Here is a 21834-nt window from a genome sequence, read left to right as displayed (position 1 = left end):
AAACCAAACCTATGTGATAATCTGAGAGAAACTAAACTGACCGACTTCAGAGTGTTGTTTTTCCGTCTCTCGTTCCCGTCAACACTTAGAAAACAACAATGAAACCACGCAGGATGATATACAACATATTTCTTTATTGTTACTGATAAATCTGTCACTCTCCCACTCTGAAGGCAAAAAGACACAAAAAAGCCAAAACACAGTGTGTGAACTGTATGTACAGCCCGAGCAGCTCCCGTCGTCCCTCCTGCAGTTTCACAACAAAACACATCCACAGTTTACAGGCAGGATTCAGTCTGGAGTTCAGCTCACAGATTTCATCTGCAAACACTGCACAGAGACGGAGCCGCGTCCCCGAGTTTATCACCGAAGAGGAAGCAATGAGACGTGGTTACAGGAGGACATGTTGGCCTCTGTTAAAGGAGTCAGGATTCATTTTTATTCAGCTTTAAAATAAACTAAAGATATGATGGAAGCAAATTAAAATAAATACATTTTGTGCACTTTGTCAAAACTCACACTCTGAAACCTGTTGTTGCTCCACCAGACTTAGAAATATCATAAATGTGCTCCAGTGTGAGTCTGCTTGTTTTGCTCTGCAGGTTTCTGTCAGCGCTGAGAGAAAACCCGGCAGAACAGAACAGGAAGGAGAGCAAATTTAATCAGTTACACTCAGTGAAGCTGAAAGTCTTCAGTTCATCCAGATGAAGACGTATGAAAGACTGACGACAAACTGAAACTAATTTTGGGCAACAGAAGCTTCATAAGTGAGCGAGCGGCGTCTGTGCAGATTAGTACAAATCTTTAAACTTCTGAACCATTTAGGAACTCAGCGCTGACTCCATGTTGCTCTCAGCAGGCAGCTGAACATCATTTTCAACAAACTATGAATGTTTTTGGCAACTTTGCAACATAAAAATAAAAGCTGCCATCACACGTGTTCAATCTAAAGCTGTGCTGTCGTCACTGAGAAAAGACTGAGACATTTAAGAAGCTGAAAACCATCAAACGTTTGTTATCTTCGACACACGACTACACGACGCAGACGCTCTACAATCTGTCAAACCGATGAGTTGTTTTTGTTTAACGGGATGAGGCAGTGAGGATTGAAAACGTCCACAACTTCCTTTTATGGAAGAAAAAAACAAAAACGAATTGAATTGATTCATTTTAATGCAGAAATCAGCCAACTGTGTGGATATGCCCTTACTTTGGAAACCAAACAGGAAGTTGCCCGCTCGTATCGCGGACAAAACTTTTGAAAACAGCCTTGAACACAGACGCGTGCAGGTAAAGGTGAAAGTCGTGGATAAAAAGCTTTTACAGGAAGCGTTCACGTCTCTGTACAGACTGCATTCATGCTCCACACGAGTTTACAGGAAACACTCAACCTTTGAACTTTCTGCTCACCGACCCGTTGAAACCGCCCTAAATACACTTTACACCAGTTAATAAATAGATTTGCTTTAATACCTAAAACTGTACACACATATATCTGTTAAGTCTTTGTACACGCCGACCGTTTCACACCACGATGGGAAGCAGCTGCTTTCTGAGACGATGCGTTTGGTTCAAAAACACAGAAGTCGTTAAAACATCAGCAGAAACCCCGAAAAGAAGAAACGACACGTTCAAGTAAAACAGAATAAAAAAGATCCGCCTCACGGCGCACAAACCGAGCTGGAAAGCAGATCTGCGGGCGCAGCACAGGTGTTACTCAGGTATGTTACAAGAAGGTAATTAGCATTGGCAACAGCAGGCGTCGGGATGAGTCGGAGGCGTCCGGGCCGATCCGTCTGATTTCTGGGGAGAACAGCGTCGCCGCAGGGTCACGCCCACAAAAGCAGCCACATATCTTACAACCCGTGAGTGAGTGAGGAGAACCTTCCAGGTGAGGTTTCCCAAAAAGTCCCTGTTAGCGCCGCTCAGGGTTTGGAACAGAGCGCTCAGCGGATCAGAGATCGATGAGCAGCGTCTCGGAGGAGGAGGAGCCAAAGAAACCCCATCAGAGCTCAGGTGCAGCCAAACGGCCTCTGTTGTCCAGTGAAGGATTACTGCTCAGTCCCAGCAGGTGGCGCCCTCTCAGGTTAACCCCGCCCTCTCCAGTGAGGACCTTCATGTTCGGATGTTTGGGGCTGGAGCCAATCAGGCGCCGATTCTCTTTAATGTTGCTTCCCACCGAGCGCCAGTCATCGCCAACAGCAGGGACGAGAACCTGATGGACCCAACTAGGGACGGCGACCGTGATGGGCCAAAGTTCCTGCCTGTGTGGGCGTGGCTCAGGTGGAGCACATTAAAGGCGGGGACAGATCCAGGACTGTCCTCGCCGCCGCTCAGCTCAGGACGGACAGACTAACAAACGGAGGTCGTGTGAAGGTTAAACTTGGCCGCCATCACCTCCCCGTCCCGACTCGTCTCCGGCGTCTCGGGTTTCTTCTGAGCGTCCAACAGAAAGAAGGCACATTACGATGAGACGTCTGCGGCGAGCCCGGAGCTGTTCGAGGGAGAACGCACGCCGCGGCCTACCGCGTGATAACTTCTTCCCCTCACTCAGAGGTCAGTTTGTTTTGTGGATCCAGGCCAGCCCGAGTCCAGCAGGGGGCGGGGCTTAACATGAGAAGAATCTTAAAGGGGGGGGCGTGGGGGGGATTGAGTGGTGTCACCTTCTGCAGAGGAAGCGACCTCCATCTGTCCAAAAATAAGAACCCCACCGAGAACGTTGGGGCGGTCAGCTGACCACATTCAGGTCATACGAAGACTTTGGCGAGCGCGTCGGCCCCGGCGCTGCCGATGTAGCACTTGGTGGGATGGAACGCCACGTCGTGGATGGACTCCTCGAACTTCTTACGATGTGCTGTGAACTCCTGGATGCAGGTTTTACTCTCCATGTTCCACAGACGGATCGAGCAGTCGTGACCTGACGGGAAGAGAGACAGCCAATCAGCACAGAGCAGCACTGTAAATAAAGATGGAGGCCGTTACAGGACAAACAAACGATTGTTATTGTTGTTACATGGATACGTTTGTGTTTTTCATCATAAACGGACACTTCCTGGTTTCCTGATGCTGCGATTGGCTCGGCTGTGAGAACAGCGCGTTTTACTCCAGAGCTCTTAGAGTGAAAATAATAAATACAGGAAGTACCCGTAGGCTCTTTATAAAGTCTGATAATATTATGGGATGTGCCAGCTGGCGTGCGCTCGGATACTTACTTCCTGACATGAGGTAAAGGCCGTTTGGATCCACAGCGAGACTGGTGACAGCGTCCAGGTGGGCGACCATGGCGTGGATGAGCTTACCTTCAGTTTGAAACACGGTTAAAGTTTAAATTTGATCTGCGAGGCAACGAAAGAAGCGAAGCTGAGGACACGTCACAGCGTACCTGTGTTGTTATCGAAGAACTGGATGTGGCGGTCCTCCTGAGCGGTGATGGTGATCGGCAGCGTGGGATGGCTCAGCACTTTGTTGATCTTGCAGGGAGCTTCTGCGTGGAGGCGGGCGTGAGGAGGAAGGAGAACATTAGCAGTAAATACGTGTAAGCGTCAGAGCATCAGCTCGGCCTGCGGACGGCGCCGTGACACCGACGACGCTTCGAAACGGCAGCAGAATTAACTGGCAGACGCACAAACGAAAGTCTCTGCGAACTTCTCGTCGACACATCTGAAGCCTGCTTCATCCTGCTCATTGGTGAACGTGATTTAGAGGCGGAGCTCTGCAAACGCCGTTGGGACGCAGAGTGACGAGCAAAACAAACGTCGTAAACTCAGATTTTACTCACAGCAGAACAAAGAAAACGGAGCGGAGACATTTTTAGAAAGAGACGGCCGGAGGAGCCCTCAGCAGCTGATCGGGTGTCAGCAGGTCGGTCACATGATCGGGGATAAACAGACTCACGCGGACGGTTCGTTTCCTCAGTTTGAACATGTGACGTGTTTCTGTCGTGAGTAAAATGTCTGTTTTTATTCACGCTCTTTGTTCTCGGGTTGTAAATACTCGCCGAGCTCGTGGTCGTACCTGGAGGACCGGCCGACTCCAGCTTCAGGACGAGCTGCTGCGTCTCCATGTTGAAGAGTCCGATGTGTCCGGTGTCGAAGGACGTCACCATGTGAGCCGGCTCGCTGCTCACCAGGTCGACCGAGGTCGGGACTCCGAGCTCTGAGAGAGAGGCAGAGACTCAGCACAGCGCCACTTAAGCTCCTCCTCCTCGAGGAGTAACTAAAGGGACATAAAACTGCGCCTCCTTGAAGCTGCGGTGCAGATGTTCTCACAGATGTTCTCTTACCTCCTCGCTCGTTGAAAACAGCGAGAGACGGCGAGGTGTCGGCGGCGCTCCACAGCCGCACCGTCCCGTCGGCCGAGCAGGAGAGGAGGCGGCGGTGAGCCGAGCTGTAGACCACACCCCACACCGCGTCCGTGTGACCGCACAGCGCCCCCCGCAGGACGGACGGCTCTGCAGAGGAAACGAGAGCAAATCCTCACGTGAAGATGTGAACACAGAGCACGACGAAGGCGTGTGCTGGGAGGAGCCGGGTCGTACCATACGAGTCGTAGGGGTCGATGTTGGGGTTGGGGGTGTTCCAGCTCTGAATGGTGCCGTCTACGCCCCCGCTGAAGCACTGCTCGCCGCTCGAGCTCATGGTGACGCACAACACGGCTCCGCTACAGGACGAAATCAGAATGACAGACACTTACGTTGGTTTTATGACCGCATGAATGGAGTCGGGCTGAAGGTGGGCGGTGCTGGGAACGCTCCCACGCTCACCTGTGGGCTCGGAATGTGTAGATGGGCTCCACGTCCAACGCCGCGCACCTGAGGACCGAAGCAGAGGAGTGAGACCGCCGGCTTCTAAAAGCCGTGTTCGTTTGTCCTGTAACATCAGCTCAGGCTGCAGACTGCACGATGCCACAGAAGCCCCGCCCAACTGCAGTTTAAACCTGTTTGTGAGGGGCAGCCAATCAGAGGAAAGTTTGCTTAACCCTTTAGAGCCGGTCGGAGCGGACACGCTCCATTTTGCGTAACTATTTTTAAATCCCAGTAGCACTGCAACCACGTAAGCTAGCGCAATAAAAAATTTTTTGCATATGAAACCGGAGGAGTTGTACTTACATCTGATGCCATCAGCTTGTCCTCGGTCACGGTTTCGTTCCACATATAGCTTTACAAAAACTGCATAAAAGCACTTGCAGCAACAAAAACATAATATTCCAGAAACACGCTTTGCCGATCGATCAGCTGTTTGTAACACTTCCTACGTCCATCAGCGTGAACTATCACATGACCGCATGACCTGCCCGAAACCGGAAGTGATGTCATTTTGCGGAAATGTAGTTTTTTACCATCAAGGCCTTATGAGCCTATACTGGTGTTTTTAAAAGTTATCTTTGACTTTATGACTTTGTGTCGTTTCTGGGATGCTGAGGACTCATATTGCACTGCTGGAAATAGTTTATTTTGATGCATATGCTGCTTTTTTGCAAATTTGCATTATAATATTTATTTTTGTTTTTCCTGCAGTGTATAAAAATTTGTGTATTTCAAAAATAAAATTATGAAGACACTCAAAAACTAGTTTGTGAAACTTTTTTGTATTTACAGTTTTGAGGGATAGGCCTCTTAAATTTCTCTAACTACAAATATATGTTAAAAAAACAAAAAGATTTTCAATTTTTTTGTAGTTTATTGCACTTTTTTGCAATTTATGTAATTACTATGCACCTAATGCAGACATATTATTACAATTTGGGCTGTAATGGTTGTATTGATGTATAGCAGCTTGAAATGCTCCAAAAAATGGCTCCACAGCAGGTAAACATATAATATAAGCTCTGGCGGACTTGGTTCTATGTCAGGTCTTAAAGGGTTAAAGGGAGAGGAGCTACAACGACTTGTTTCACAGAGGGGATAAACCGAGGCTCAGGATCATAATCAGAGGAGGATTATTTTGAGGAATCATGCAAAGCTACGTTAGCAGAGTCTACATTTGGATCCACGAGCCAGGCCAGCAGTCCCTCTCAGAGCGTTTTCAACTTCAGGGGCGGTATCTCGCTCAGGGGGACCGCCGCCGTTCGACCCCATGACCTTCCGATCATGGGGCCACTCTACACAACCACTCTGCCTACTGAGCTGTCCCTGCCCTGTTTCAGAGAATACGTGTGTGATGGCAAAACGTGGAGTCTCACTTCTTGGCGGGCGCCGTCTTCTGGAGGTTCCACAGTTTGAGGGTGTGATCCTCGGAGGCGGTGACCAGAACCGGCTCCACCGGGTGGAAGGCCAGACTGCGCACCGAGTCAAAGTGGCTCCGCAGGGTAAACTTCGGGTTCCACGTCTTCCTCAGTGCATCTTTGTTGTTGGCGATCTGAGGGAGGGAAAAGGTCTCATTAAGCTCTCTGATAGGTTAGAATCAGCTGTGGGGGCGGAGCTCTATGTCAGGGTGCAGGAGCACTGTGGAAACACTCCTTGAATATTCAAAACAAAACAAACCACGAGTGGAATCAGGTTTTACTCGCTGCTCTTCATCTTTTCTTTCTGGGATTACGTCCACGAGGGGGCGTGGCCTGAAGCAGCCTGTGACAGGTTAACGTTACTCACGTCGTACATCAGGCCCTCGGCCTCGTTAGCGACGGTCAGTCCGGCCAGCTCTCCCAATCCGAGCTCGTTAGAAACCGCCTCGTCCACTCTGCCCAGAATGAACGACTTCCCCGACGACGGCAGGAACGTCATCGCCTCTGCAGGACGGAAACAGGAAACGTTTGAACATTCACGTCACTCACACATGACCGCTGAGCCGAGACGGAGGGAGGGCTACCATCATCGGGGCGTCCGACTTCGTGCTCGTTCAGCCTGGGCACGCTCGACCGAGAGGGGGGCGTCACGGCCGGCTGCATGGAGGGCAGGTCCTCGGCGTCCCGCAGGTTAGCCAGCATGTCCTGCAGCTTAGACCGGTTTGGTCCTGCAGGAGGAAGAAGAGAGACGAGAGAGGATGAGGAGGGGACAGGAAGCCCGATGAAGGCGGGAGAACAACGACGTTTGGAGGGAGAGATGAAAAATAAAACGTGAAACGTGAAGATGGAAAGAAGGAGCGGCAGCGGCTCTGCGAGGCATCGATGGCAAACAAAAGCAGAGAAACAAAGAAGACGAGCGAAGAGCAGGAAGGACAGAAACCTGCCGGACAGACGGCGACACGATGCAGATGAGTCGCTGCCATCGCAACACGAGCACGGACGGAAACCAACAGGAAGTAAAAAAACCTGAAGATAACCCAAAGAACATAACCTGACGCAAACCAGGGCGCAGTTTCCACAGCGCAATAAAGTTTCCTACAAATCATCTCAGTTTGAAAAGCACACTGATGGTCCAGCTGTGAAGGAGGACACTGTGGTATCTGCACATCTGGACGGCGTGAGCATTAAAGCGGCTCAGGTCTTACAACCTTCCACTCCACCGTCTTACGCTCCAGCACAACCAGAGCGCCACGCCTCAGTGACTGCAGTTCCTCTAACATGCAGCAGAGGCAGCAGTGAGTCAGTCCCCACAGACTCGTGTTCAAACTTTACAGCAGAAACAAACGTGTTTACAGCCTGATACACAAACTGTTTGATCTCTCTGTAACCTGATAACTCATTTAAAGTTTGCATTATGAGGGGCGTGGCCTCTTTGACTGTCACCTGCAGCTGCTAGCTGTCTGCTAGACTTCACCTCAGCTAACTGTCGTCCCTCGACTGTTCATCTTTTGTATACAGCCTCCTAACTGACCCTTGAAACGGTTGGATGCTACGACAGCTTCATTCATAAACCAAACAGAGGGTGGAGGCGAATCCTCCAATGAGATTTCCCAAATAACAAAGCTGCCATCTAACATGTGACACACAGAGGACCAGTGATGGGACTGAGGCAATGTGAGGAGGGAAAACTTAGAGGTGGAAAAGAGAATAAATAGTTTATTACTACAGGAAGAGGGTGAGGGGAACAAAAGGTAAAGAGGGTGAGGAGGGAGGATGAAGCACAGGCCTGCAGCACGACTTACTCTTCACCCCCTTCTTGCCCTTGCGTTCCTTCCTGTACTGCTCCTTGAGCTGGGCTATCAGCCCCTGGTCCACATCCCAGGCCATTTCACCCAGAGGAGACTGCTCTTCCTTCTCTACAGGACGGAGGGGAGGAGGCGGGGAGGAGGGGAGGGAGGAGAAGGGAGGGAGGGGAGGCAGAAACATGTTGTGAGTGTCTGGATGCAGTACAGTTCAAATCCATCCCTGAGGGAGACGTGATGACGAGCGAGGAACCTCAGACAGACGGGGGTAGCCCAGCTACGCTGTCGCTTTCATCTGCCAGCTGACCTCGCTCTACGGCGCCCCCTGTGCTTTACACACGTGTGCAGAGCCAGGCCAGCGGTCCCTCCCTCCTGTGAAACCTCGGCTAACCGCGTCCCACGGAAACACGATGACGGCTGCAGAGGCAGCGAGTTGAGCGCCTCCTACAGGCGAGAAGGATGCAAAGATTCCTCCTGTACCATTCATCCCAGATAACCTCAACCAAAGACGAAGGCGACCTCACAGAATCTGCTCACCGTCTTACATCAACTTTAAAAATGTGCTGAATCTGTGTCTGTACGAGCGGGTCCAGGATTAACGATGTTTTTGTCCCTCGCAGAAAACACTCAGACCCAGAAGGAATCAGCTGGACGCTTCGTCCCACGTGAAGCTGAAAGCGTGAACGCGCTTTTTTCACATTTCCTCCAGTGAATCATCAGAGAAATCAAACATTCACATCGTGATGCAGCGAGTTGATCTGCGCCGTCTGAACAGCTTAAAGGTGTTTTTCACGCTCAAGTCATGAGACAAAGGATGCTTTCTGTAAAAACCCATGAGAGTCGAGACGCAGTCAGTTTATTCTGTTTCCTGTTAATCCTGCAGTTATTCACCTTCTTCTGTTCATGAGCTTCTACATTTTAAACAGTAAACCGGCTGTTCAGACTCTGCCTCTCCTCCGCTGTATGGGGCGCAGTTCCACAGGTGTAGAAGCAGTCTGATGGGGACAAGCATTATCTGTACAAGGTCAAAGGGCACACCGGGCTCCACAGATAAGCGTGCAGTGACGGAAGCTGCCATGGTAACGGCGAGCTGAATGAAAGGTGAGAGGACGATGGAGCTGAGACGGGCAGCTCCATCATAACCGAGCAGCCAAACGGGTTTTATCTGTGCTCGGCTGCTGTAATATCTCAGTGTGAAGGCGGAGGCAGCGTCACAGACCGCACTTCAAGATGGAAACGGCGTTAAAGCGGAGACGAAGCTCGGCGCTGCGGCCTTTCACGCCGTGAGCACACAGCACTGCGGTGAGACCCGCTGCACTGAGTCAGCGCTCCTTTACTATCTCGACTCGAGTGTTGAATCACCGAGCGCGTGGGGAGCTCTCCGTCATTGGCCGAATGACACTGGACCGGTTGCTAAGCAACAGCAGAAAAAGGGTTTCTTTATGTAAACACAGAGGACGGCGGGTCAGGACGAGCTTCGGTTTGTTTTACCTTCACGAAAAAGACGTCTGCAAAAAAAGAGCTGAAACGTAACTTTATTACAAACTCGTTTAAAAACGATCAGAATTAAACTCACAGCTTTCACAGGTGCTGCACGGATGCTTGACAAAACAAAGACACTTCCTGTTTGCTCTTTCTAACCTCACTCCTCCAACTTATTAACATTAAGAAAAGTTTCTAAAGGTCAAGTTTGCCTCAAATCTGCCAGTGACCTGCAGGTCGCTGTAGACAGGAAACTGGAGTTCCACAGGGCGCGACTGCGGGTCCTCCTGCATTCACGCTCTGAACTCCGGAGTCGTCTTTTACCACTGTGGTTAAAGCTTCACTCGCTAACGTTCTGATGCTCTGAAACCCATCGGGCGACTCACCCCACTCGCCGCTGTCATCCCCGCTCCTTGACTCGGGCGATCCGTCCAGCTCGTCTGGACTCGCCAAGAAATCAAAACCCTTCAGCGCCTCCTCCGTGTCCAGGTCATCGCTGAGGTCAGAGGTCGTGGAAGACGGCGTTGACGAGTGTTTCTTTCTCACCATCTGTGCAAAGGTAAAGCCACGTTTTTATAGCTGATGTTTACAGGTTTTAAGTTTTACACGTGCCCGGAGGTCACGCAGCGGGAGAAACGTGACTGCTGTCAGTCGGCGCGTCAAAGTGGCTACAAGGAGGAAACCGTCCTGCTCCAGAAGACACCGACGAATCTGTAAATATTTGCCATTTGAGGACATTCGCCTTCAAAGTAAAAGCCTTGTCTTACTGCTGAAGCACACACGTTTCAACAGGCTCAGCTTTTACTCTGAAGGCGAACGCTCGCAGATATGCAGCCCAAGCAATGATGGTGGAGATGATGGAGTTCCAGGCTGGGCAGCACCTGCAGCACCCACACGAGCTCCATAAATGCTTCTTATGACGACAATATTATTACTTAAAAATCACACGTGGTCTCAGTTTGGACATGAAAAACATAAACGTGCCGTTTCCAGATTTTTACAGACTGAAAGCTGTGGTTTACTCGCGTTTGTAAGATGAGGAACATCCTAATGACATTCCTGTGCTCTCCGTTACAGACGAAGCAGTCAGCACACAGGAACACGTTCCTCACAGTGAGCGGGCTTCATCGGGGTCTGCAGGCACAGCCACACAGAGACCCTGTGGAAACTGGGAATGCACACTTTCATCCACAGTTACAGAGAGTGAAAATAATCTCATACATTAAGAAAAAGTGAAATGATGGGAGTGTGTCAGCCTCTTACTGCAGCCAGGTCCAGGATGGTTTTGTCCCTCCCCTCGCTGTCCTCGTCCTCGTCCTCGTCGCTGAACTCTGCTGCGGCGCTCTCGATGAACTTGAAGGCTTCCAGCACGGTGGCCGAGTCGGACACGTCGGGCTTACTGCGGGAGAAACGGGGTTTTGTAACGACGCACGCTTTGCTGTGTGGCGTTTTTATTTCACCTCCTGGCGTCGTACCTGACCATGCCGCTGTCCTTCAGCGAGGACGGCTCGGTGCCGTTGACCATTGGCTCAGTTTTCTTGTCTGACGGTTTGTCTCCCGTGTCTCCGGCAAGACCGAGCAGCGCCCTCACCCTCTCAGACTTCACATCCAGGATGGTGTCCGTGTATCCGACCTCCTGTAGGTACCTGAGCCGGAGACAGGACACGAGGTCAGCGAGAGCTTCTGAGGGAGCGACAGCAGCCACGAGGTTAACGTGGCTGATCTCAGCTGATCTGTACGAGACGACCAACAGCTCTCTAAAACGACTGAACGGTAGCTGAACCCAAACTGCTGTAGATCGAGAGGCTACGGTAACGTTTAGCTGAGCTATGAAAGGTGACAGTAACAGCGCGAACAGACGTCCATATTTTAAGCCTTAAACTTAAACATCAGGCTGCAAACATGTTTATTTCTGCCTTAAAGATTTAACACGAGAGCCTGCGGGGGCTGACTCACTGCTGCCTCTGGTGGACGTTAGAGGAACTGCAGCTTTGGCTTACTTTGTTACCCTGCAGCCACATCTCCTAAAGAAACACCGCAGGTGCAAACAGATGCACCACAGCTGGAGGTCTCCAGAGTAACCCCAGCTGTGAGAAGGGGTCGAGGGTCATCCCACCTCACCTGTACCTGCAGGACTGCAGGTTGGACTAACAAACCAGCTCGTCAAGAAGATTAGGAGTGAAAAACAGTCCTCCTGATCTTTAGAGGACTCCTGAATACCGAGTGTCCTCCTGCAGCAGCCGTGCCTCGTTGTTCCCACTGACCGACCACAAGTTTATGAACAGAGCAGCTTCTTTAAAGGGCAGCAGCAGTTTCCAACACCAGGCCGACACAGAGCGGGTCAGGGTGTGCGAGCATACAAACAGGAAGAACACACCTGACTGTGCTCGAGCAGCTCTGAACAACCTCTGATTTTATTTATTTGTCAGATTTCAAATCTGCAGTCAAAGCTGCGTCTGCTGCAGGGGGAGAGAGGATGTTAGTCGAGTTGCAGCCTGTTCTGGAGGACCTTAGAGTATCTTAAGAAAGATGCTGCCTGCGGTGGGAGCAAACCTCTTTGTACTTACTGAGTCCGAATTGAACAAACCGCTCGGGCGAAGCTCCTCTAAACTCAAAAAGTTCCAATTTAAGTCTCCGTACTGCACCGAGCCTCGACCCCGCTGACCTGGGAGCAGCGCTGCGGTCTGGCCTGAATAACGCCCAGTGTGTTTCTCACACAGTTCAGCCTCCCTCCCTCCCATCTGTACCAGCCTCTCCGATCGCAGGACGTCTTGATGCCTCACACAATCCTCCATTCACTGTCACCACAAACACTCACACATACACACACAGAGCTGCACACACGCACGAGTCTGAGGAGCTAACAGAAGCGTCGGAGCGGTGGATCGGTCCGATCACGCCCCGCGGCCTCAAAACGCCAAGTTCTGCAGAGACACGGCGCCACCTGCTGGTGAAGACAGTGACGAGGATGCACCGTCAGGTTTCTCCAGCACGATCAGAGGACTTTAACTTTCACTGTTCTCGCCTGTGAGCCAAACTGACTCGTGCTGAAAAGGTTTTAATGCAGATTTATGGAGCAGCTGCGTAATATTTCAGACAGTGAACGCATCACCAGCTGCAGGCAGATCTAGTTCCTGTTTGTCTTTGGTGATGAAATGTTCTTATAGTCTCTCATTGAAAGTACACACACACACACACACACACACACACACACACACACAGACACACAGAGACACACAGACACACACACACACAGAGACACACACACACACACACACACACACACAGACACACAGAGACACAGACACACACACACACACACACACACACACACACAGAGACACACAGACACACACACACACAGACACACACACACACACACAGACACACACACACACACACACACACACACACACAGACAGAGACACAGACACACACACACACACACAGACAGACACACACACATTACAAGTGTTAATCTCTATTAAGACGATTGACTTTCTGCTTCTCTCTGAGAAACATTTAAACACACAGCCGCCCTGTGACACACTGGACGTCTGAAGGCGTGTGTGTGTGTCTGTGTGTGCGTGTGCGTGTGTGTGTGTGTGTGTGTCTGTGCGTGTGTGTCTGTGCGTGTGTGTGTGTCTGTGCGTGTGTGTGTCTGTGCGTGTGTGTGTGTGCGTGTGTGTGTGTCTGTGCGTGTGTGTCTGTGCGTGTGTGTGTGTGTGCGTGTGTGTCTGTGCGTGTGTGTGTGTGTGTGTGTGTGTCTGTGCGTGTGTGTGTGTGTGTGTGTGTGTCTGTGCGTGTGTGTGTCTGTGCGTGTGTGTGTGTGCGTGTGTGTGCGTGTGTGTGTGTGTGTGTGTGTGTGTGTGTGTGTGTGTGTCTGTGCGTGTGTGTGTGTGTGTGTGTGTGTGTCTGTGCGTGTGTGTGTGTGTGTCTGTGCGTGTGTGTGTCTGTGCGTGTGTGTGTGTGTGTGTGTGTGTCTGTGCGTGTGTGTCTGTGCGTGTGTGTGTGTCTGTGCGTGTGTGTGTGTGTGTGTGTGTGTGTGTGTGTCTCTGTGTGTGTGTGTGTCTGTGCGTGTGTGTGTGTGTGTGTGTGTGCACTCACTGCCGGAGCAGCTGGCGTCCTTGTTTCCAGCTGAGCTGATGGCTGCTGTTCGGAGGACTCGGAGCCTCGTTGTCGTCGTCTGAAACAGAGAACACGTTACGTTTGCGTCCATCCACCCGTGAATTCCCAAAGTATCGTGCTGCAGATGCCCCTCTCCTGAAATATGTCCTCCCGGGAACCGTCACATGTTAACAGATGAGAGCAAATAAAAGGCCCAGTTTATTTCTGATGTGTCCACAGGGAGGCAGCAGAGAGGCTCCTCCCAGCATCAAACTCAGAGGCGAGGAGCGAAGAGACAGAAGCACAAGCAGCAGAGGAACCACAGCAAGCGTGAAGAAGATCATCCTAATGCTGCGTTTCTCTGTGATGGCCAGCAGGGGGCGACTCTGAAGGCTTCAGTGCAGACATTAATTACATTTTCATGTAGGACACATGCAGTGTGAGATGGGTTAGTGCTGTTGGAAACTTAAACTGTGATTTTCGTGCCTCTGACCGAACACGACGCTGAATTTGTGCAGACGGGAAAAACAGTCAGAAAAACTCTTACCTGAGTCGTAACTCGGAGGTCTGATTTCTCCCTGGTTCAGCTCGGTGCCATATTTCAGTTTGTGGTATTTGGCTCTGAGGACACACACAGATATCACAAACGTCTTTATCTCATTCGGGCTTCATGCATTTTACTTCTCAGATGGACTAAAGCATATAGTTAGGGCTGGACCAGGTGACCCTGAATCCTCCCTTAGTGATGCTGCAATAGCTGTAGGCTGCCGGGGATTCCCATGATGCATTGGGTGTTTCTTCTTCACTCACTATGTGTTAATAGGCCTGAGCCTGGTTCTGCTGGAGGTTTCTTCCTGTTAAAAGGGAGTTTTTCCTTCCCACTGTCACCAAAGTGCTGCTCATAGGGGGTCATGTGATTGTTGGGTTGTCCCTGTATGTATTATTGTAGGCTCTACTGTACAATATAAAGAACCTTGAGCCGACTGCTGTTGTGATTTGGTGCTGTATAAATAAAGTTGAGTTGAATGGAAACTCCTTCACTATGGCAGCTAAACCAGGACCTGGAACTAAAACATGAGCTGGAAACTTTAAAAGGTTCATATTTCAGTTCTGAGTGACGTTCATAAACAGAGGACATGTTTATGAACAACTTTGACTGATCATTCTTGTTGGCAGCGGGAGGAACACCCCCGTGTTTCTACGGCCGTGGTCTCTCCCAAACCAACGTCGCATCTCAAGTGTGAGCGAACGTTTTCCTTTGAGTTCAGGTCGGGGCAGAGAGGATTCGTTTCCTCATCAAAGTGTTTGCATGTGAAATATGTGACCCTGGTAAAAGGATCTCACCTCTCCTGCTTCAGAGCGTACTCCAGCATCTTGATTCGTCTCACCAGGTCCTTCTTCAGGTTCTCCTGGCCCCGCCTCTCGCCCTGCAGGAAGGCGATCTGAGCCTGCAAGCAGAGGAAACACCAAATGAAGGCGGGGCCGAGGTTTAAACTTCATTTTAACATATTCTCCTACTCCAGACATGCAGCTTCAGTCCCTGCTGCGTGTCTGATTAAACACCAAAGTTCACTTAATTGAATGAGGCTAAAGACAGAAACGCAGACAAAAAGCAAAGCGAGCGAGCAGCGACGAGGTTAATGACGCCTCAGGAGGTCCATAAACACATCTAATCTCCATTAAACACGGCGGAGACGGCTGTGGACGGATTACCGACCAACTCCACCGGGACCCAGCGGGGAACGACGCGGCGCCGTTTGCACAGTCACAATCGTCGTTACAGTGCAGACCGACAGTGTGAGACTCAGCAGCTGCACTGCGGTGCGTTCAGGAGCTGAACACTGAAGTTAGCCTCTGAGCAAAACACAAACAGCACGCAGGGGTCAGCAGCGGTTTGGTGGGAAATCTACAATAATGCAGCACCTTCAGTCCTGCGGTCTGATCCTGGATCAGCAGCGTAAATAACTTAACCTAACAAACATATGACAAACAATAACATAACAAAACCTGATTCATCGTGTTCACTCAGAAGGAAGTCACCAACACCTGACACATGGCTGCTCTGTAGAGCAGAAACAGGCTGATCGCCCCGCATCCTTAAGCCTGAGGGCCCCAAAGCCTCCTGGGAAATGGGTGACTGGGTGTCTGCAGGACTGATGGGAGACTTGTGACTGACTAACACCCACGCAGCGTGGGAACAGGCACCATGTGACCCACCTGCCGTCAGGGTTGACCCCACCCGCAGACTTGGCTGAGGAACATCACGGCTGCAGTTCCTGTAACGTCCACTGGAGGCTGCAGCAGCGATTCATGTCTGGCTCCGCCTCTGTTACAGCCTGTATGACTGCATGAATCATTAGGAGCTGGGCCTCTTTGACTGACAGGTGGATGGCGACACAGGCGGCTGTAGCTGCTAGCTGGACCCCTGGACTGTGTTTGTGCTGTTGGAGCACTCTGGCACATTTTTAATGACATCATCTGACCAATAACATGGCTGCTGTGAGGTTACTGTAGTAACAGGAAGTTCAAGAAGGCGGAGCTCCATTTTAATTGGCTGATGAGGATTACCTAGTTGTGCCTGGTTTAATAAAATGAGGTTGTTGTCATGAGCGGATGCTGCATGACGTCGTGTCGTTACCTGACAGTGCAGTCAGGTAACAGCCAATCAGATGTTGAAGCGTCTCAGTGAGCATCCTGGAATGCGACCGTTTAAGACAGGGGTGGGGACCTCCAGGCCTCGAGGGCCGGTGTCCTGCAGGTTTAGATGTGTCCATGATCCATCGCAGCTGATTTAAAGGGCTAAATGACTCCTCAGCATTTCTTGAAGTTCTCCTGAGGCCTGGTAACAAACTAATCATTTGATTCAGGTGTGCTGACCCAGGGTGGGATCTAAAACCTGCAGGACACCGGCCCTCGAGGCCTGGAGTTGCCTACCTCTGGTTTAAGAGATTGCTGAAAGGCGCTGCATGCAGGGACTCAGCTTTTCCCCAGCTGGATCCAGCACATCAGCGCCGACGTCATCGTCAAACCTCCCGACACTCCTCCTCCTCCTCCTCATCGCCTGTTTGTGTGTACAGTTGCTTCAGAATCAGGTCAGCTGTTATAACGTGAGAGCTCACAGCAAACATTCAGCTGGCAGAGCGGCGACGCTGCAGCCACTTTTATCACTTTTATGAACCGAGTGAACATTTATGATGCAACCCTGGCTGAGAGGAGCGTGCACAGCTTTGAGCTGCTGCTCACAGACAGCTGAGACCAGAGCGCCACATCAGCCCGTCACTAAGATCTCTGACGTCATCGCGAGCTTTAAAAACATGGACGTTTTAATAAATATGAGAAACTCCGACTCCAAACAGACCACTGCTTGAAATACAAACTGAAGTCAAGACTGAAGAACAGACTTGTTCAGAAGTCACCTGGATGATGACGAAACGTTTCTCCCACTGAAAACGCCGCATCCACACGAGCCAGCCCCGGGATTTCCTTACCTGGATGACTGAGCACGCAGCAGGAGGGTCAAATCATCTAAACACCAATTGTAAAAATCATTTGATGCTTCAGATTTTAAAAGGTTACAACACAAAAGCAGAGAAGTTTCTGCTAAAAACAAATAAATGAACCGCAGCCGATGAGCTTCAGCCTCTGACGCGTTGCCTTCAAATGTCGACGTGTCAGTGAGGTCATACTCTGACTTCATTTCCATTTTAAACATGGTCCTTTTAACGGTTTTCTTATCTCAAACATCAAAATTTGGGGTTTCAGCAGTTTGCTCCACACAGCTGTTTCACAAAATATCAAAATATCAAAATATCAAACACGATTGTTTAACGAGTCTGTCGACGGACAAATCGTCCAAACTTCAGTCGTGTTTCAGTCTGAGCTGAAGATGCTGCTGATTTCACACACACACACAGACACACACGCACACAGACACACACACACACACACACACACACACACAGACACACACACACACAGACACAGAGACACACACGCGCACACACACACACACACACACACGCACACACAGGAAGTAGGACGCTCCACTCATGTCAAACACGTTGATCTGGGTCGCTCTTCACTCGAGGCTATCGATGCATCGGCATCTCGACGACGGGAAACTTTCCTTCTGAAAATGAGCGACGGCCCTGCTGCTGCGGTCACCTGTCAGAGGCCACGCCCCTAATAAATGCAAACTTTGGAGTTGAGTTATAACAACATCCTATGGAAGCCCGTTTCCGCCACTAAAAAAAAAAAAAAAGCTAGTATCCATAACTCGAAATTTCGAGTTATTTTCTCGAAATTTCGAGAAATATAACTCGAAATTTCGAGTTACTTTTCTCAAAATTTCGAGTTAGCTCTGCCAATCAAAAATATACGTGAATGAGGTCGCTTTCTTGTTACACGGAAGCATATGGCGCAGGACCGCGCACTCAAAAACGGATCCCAACAAATTAAAGTATGTTTGCTGATAGTAACACCATGTGATTCAGCTAATAACACGGGGATTTCATCATTTGTGAAGCCAGGCTGAAAACACTCAGCAATCTGTGCATTCACGACTGGATGTAATACCGGTAGCTTAGCTGTAGCATTTGTAGCTGAGGGCTTCAGCTTCCGGGTAACATGGAAATGACGTCATTCACGTAGATTACTGATTGGCAGCGCTAACTCGAAATTTCGAGTTGCTTTTCTCAAAATTTCGAGAAAATAACTCGAAATTTTGAGTTATGGATCCTTTTTTTTTTTTTTTAGTGGCGGAAACGGGCTTCCATAACATCCTCCCCGTGCAGGTGGTATGAAGGGGAAATTATCCACAGAGACGAACGGTCTGTGTATCAGGCCGTAAACACGGTTACTTCTACTGTAACCGACTCACTGCTGCCCCTGCTGTCCAGCAGAGGAACTGCAGGCTGACAGTTGATTATGACTAAAATAAAAATGGCCTGTAGTGTTTACAACACCTGACATTGCTACCAAATTATACCTGTGACGAGATTAAAAAAAGTCTCCCAAAAAACATCTTTAATCACAGTAATTATTATTTATTGTTGATTATCTGATAAAGCGACAGATTGTTTCCTGTACTATACAGAAGCAGTAATTTCAGCCTCCACCGAGGTTCATCTGTCCTCCTGACAGAAGCTCAGGTGTGACTGAAGCAGGTATTCAGCCTGAGCTCGTTCAGCCTTCGATGAGGCAGATGTCGAGATGAGAGCCTCGTCTGAGCTTTGTGACGCTCGCTCGTCTGTTGCCATGGCGTCTGAGGATGGCGGTGAACTTGGTGGGATGTTTCAGGGCCTTTGTGTAGGAAGGCATCTGCAGCGCGTCGGGGGCGTCTTCACTCATAATTATAGATTTTACTGAGTGTTGCTCGAGCTGCCTGCCAGAGGTGAGTCTGACGGCCTCACGCTCCGCTTCAGTCACGCTGCTTTTCACTCCCGTTAGCCTGAAAGTCATCTGATACGCCAACCACGATGGAAAGGATCTGCTAGCTCAAAGTGGGCCCTCTGATTGTCGGGGTTTCCTCGGTGTCATTGTAGGGTCCTTACAATATAAAGCACGTTATAAATAAAATTGAACTGGTCGTGAATGACTTCCTCTGTGGATGGATCATTTTCAGATTCTGTTTTTCTCTCCACATCCTTTCGTGAGTGACACCAAAGCAAGGTGTTGTATATTAAGTTGTAACAGCGCGGCGGTACAGAGGTTAGCCCTGTCCTGTTATTCACAAGGAAGGATCTGTTGGCGCATCTCTGAGCACGCACCCCAAACTGCAGTTACCAGAACCTTAAAAGGCTCGTTGTTCTGAAGGCGTTTCAGCCAGGACGGCGTTCGTCTTCTCTCCCGAGGTCAGAGAGCGATCAGCATTTCCACTCTGGCTTTCAGGTTCAGGACCTGCTGTGGGTCTGTACTGAGCTGTCATCATGATCGTTAATAGTTCCAGGATGAACTGAAGCTCTGAGGAAAAAAAGGATGGATTCACTGCTGATTTTGAGGCATTGATTTGATGATTTATTCCTAGTTGTTCTATAAACTGTAAACCAGAGGCTGCACTTTGTCTCCTGTGAGTCTCGCAGTTTCCAGACTGACGGAGGTCACAGCTACAAACCTTCACTTCTGTTTCAGCAGATAAAATTTTAAATAAAACTTCCTTCTGGATTAAATCCAGGTGGATATCTGGTCTCCTGACATGAAGCCATCTGGCAGGAAGTGCAGCCACTCAGAGACCTTTCACTCTACAAACTGGGTAACCCACTTGTTCAGAACTCCCATCAGCCTTTGTTTCATTTATAGAAGCGCGTCGGCGCTCCACATCGGATCGCAGAGGGAGGCGAAATTCAAAGGAGCCGCTTTCGTTCATAAAAACGACTCCTTATCTTAAACATAAAAGGGAACGCGAGCTGATCCCAGTGGAAGCCCCCAGTGTGCACGCCAGCACTTCCTGATATAAACGCTGAGCTAGTCCAGTGAAAACGGACAAACAGCTGCTTAATAACCAAAACTGAAGCTGATGCACGGCTGCTTATTTCCAGGCAGAGCAGTCGTGCATTAAAAACGGTTCAATGATGCCGACGCTGCAGGAAACGTCAGACCGCTTCAGCCCAAACTTCAGAATAAAAGCACAGGAGGAAGCAGTGACTTGTGAGGTGTTTTAGTTGAAGCGACAGGCGGCGACATGAGTCGTCCGAATCTGTGGGCTGATCCCAAAATGTCCTCAAACGACCTCCTGACCGCGCCGCTTTGCTGCTGTCACATCGGAGGTGAAGCTCGAAGACCTTTGCTAATCGCTGTTTGCTGTGATGATGCGTTCGCACGCCACTCGCATCCGTCTAATCACGCTGGAAAGCCACAAATATCTGCAGCCGCCAAAGCGACGTGCAGGAGTCCGAAGGCTGGCGTCAGGTATTTTCTGTCCCTCCCAGGAAGTCACCTTCATCAACAAGCTCCTCCCACATTAGAAAGAAAGAAAGTGTACTTTTACTGACCGACTGAAGAATCCCACCTCAGGGATTTTCGCCACGGAGATCACAGATTCGTCTATTTGAGTCGACAGAGAAAGTTTACATGAGTTTGGCTCGCTGCGCAGACACCTGCACGTGACGCGGACAGGTGAGCCTCTCGCCTCAGAACGAACGTTTGCAGACGGCCCGACTGATACGAAAAATCGTTTTTCTTTCAGATGCCTGGGACATAAACAGCTCAGCGTATGTGCAGTTAGTTACTCACACACACCATAAACACACTAAGAGGACATAGTCGGATTGCACACAGCCGATAAATAGAGGTTGTCGTTTCCACAGTACGGGTGGAATAAAGTGTTGTGGGATGACGGCTGACTAACTGATGTCATTTGTGGAGAAAGTCAATATCCAGCAGTGAACATTTCTCTCCTGACGAGCTGCAGCAGTCGGCATCTTCACCTCTGAGATTCAGCGAGACATAAGCAACACCTCCATCCTGCTGGACAGGCGGCGTGGGAGGACGCACAGCTGAGCGGCTCATCGCCCAGAACAAACTCACAGATCACTAACGAGACCTCCGAATCCTGACGGGCTGCAGATTCAATATGAAAACAAACGATTCTGCTGCTTCAAATCACGCTCTTTATCAAATACACAAGATATTCAGAGCCTTAAATCTGCATCTGAGCAGCAGGGGCGACACCTCTGGATGTAACACAGACTGTGATTGGACGGTGAGCCGGGTAAACTCTTTCCTGACCAGTTTATGTCTCAGTCGCTGGTTTCAAGTCTGACTGAATAAAATCTGATGCTTAAAGCAGAGACGCAGAGACCTGCTAATCTGCAACATCCAATCAAAACCCTAGAATATCTCACACCAAACCTGGAGCTCCGCCTCCTCGGATGCTCAGCAGACATGTTATTGGTCACATGATGTCATTAAAAATGCTCCAAAAGGCTCCAACAGCACTAACACGGTCCAGGGTTCCAGCCAGCAGCTACAGCCGCCTGTGTCACCATCCACCTGTCAGTCAAAGAGGCCACGCCCCCTAATAATGCAACCTTTAATACTTAATAGAATTTAAACAGGTGAGTTATAAACAGGTGTCACGACGGCTGAAATGATGGACAGAGACAAACAGTTTGTGTATCAGGCGGCGAACACTGAGCCAAAAACAGCCGACGGCGATGGCGGTCCTTGCATTTCCTCGTTTCTCAGCACGGTTACGTTCTTGGAAGCAACAGCAGAGCGAGAG

At 49.9% G+C, this 21834-nt stretch overlaps 1 protein-coding gene across 5 annotated transcripts in view; it reads right to left on the bottom strand.

Moving 5' to 3' along the window:
- Window positions 1-114: 114 nt before the first annotated feature.
- LOC147328649 (striatin-like) overlaps window positions 115-21834 on the bottom strand; it is a 34722-nt gene continuing 13002 nt past the window's right edge. For 2 of the 5 annotated variants that reach the window (XM_086297158.1, XM_086297155.1), the window contains exons 2-18: window positions 14958-15061; window positions 14161-14234; window positions 13614-13692; window positions 10982-11152; window positions 10770-10905; window positions 9893-10055; window positions 8025-8138; window positions 6807-6950; window positions 6590-6726; window positions 6181-6356; window positions 4763-4810; window positions 4538-4659; window positions 4283-4450; window positions 4015-4155; window positions 3383-3484; window positions 3213-3299; window positions 115-2917 (exon numbers count right to left, since the gene is read on the bottom strand). In XM_086297158.1, the coding sequence (XP_086153284.1) occupies window positions 2748-2917; window positions 3213-3299; window positions 3383-3484; window positions 4015-4155; window positions 4283-4450; window positions 4538-4659; window positions 4763-4810; window positions 6181-6356; window positions 6590-6726; window positions 6807-6950; window positions 8025-8138; window positions 9893-10055; window positions 10770-10905; window positions 10982-11152; window positions 13614-13692; window positions 14161-14234; window positions 14958-15061 (2136 nt within the window). In that variant the 3' untranslated portion in view covers window positions 115-2747. Of the gene's footprint in view, window positions 2918-3212; window positions 3300-3382; window positions 3485-4014; window positions 4156-4282; window positions 4451-4537; window positions 4660-4762; window positions 4811-6180; window positions 6357-6589; window positions 6727-6806; window positions 6951-8024; window positions 8139-9892; window positions 10056-10769; window positions 10906-10981; window positions 11153-13613; window positions 13693-14160; window positions 14235-14957; window positions 15062-15830; window positions 16319-21834 lie in introns of those variants that run through there. The other 3 variants (XM_086297159.1, XM_086297156.1, XM_086297157.1) reach the window with 3 other exon arrangements.

The sequence above is a fragment of the Aulonocara sp. 'chitande type north' Nkhata Bay genome, linkage group LG6 (genome assembly GCF_057382095.1).
Source record: "Aulonocara sp. 'chitande type north' Nkhata Bay isolate Kocher_YH1m ecotype deep benthic linkage group LG6, A_spYH_male_GT1.1, whole genome shotgun sequence".
Taxonomy (NCBI): domain Eukaryota; kingdom Metazoa; phylum Chordata; class Actinopteri; order Cichliformes; family Cichlidae; genus Aulonocara; species Aulonocara sp. 'chitande type north' Nkhata Bay.
This window is presented reverse-complemented; position numbering and strand designations above follow the sequence as displayed.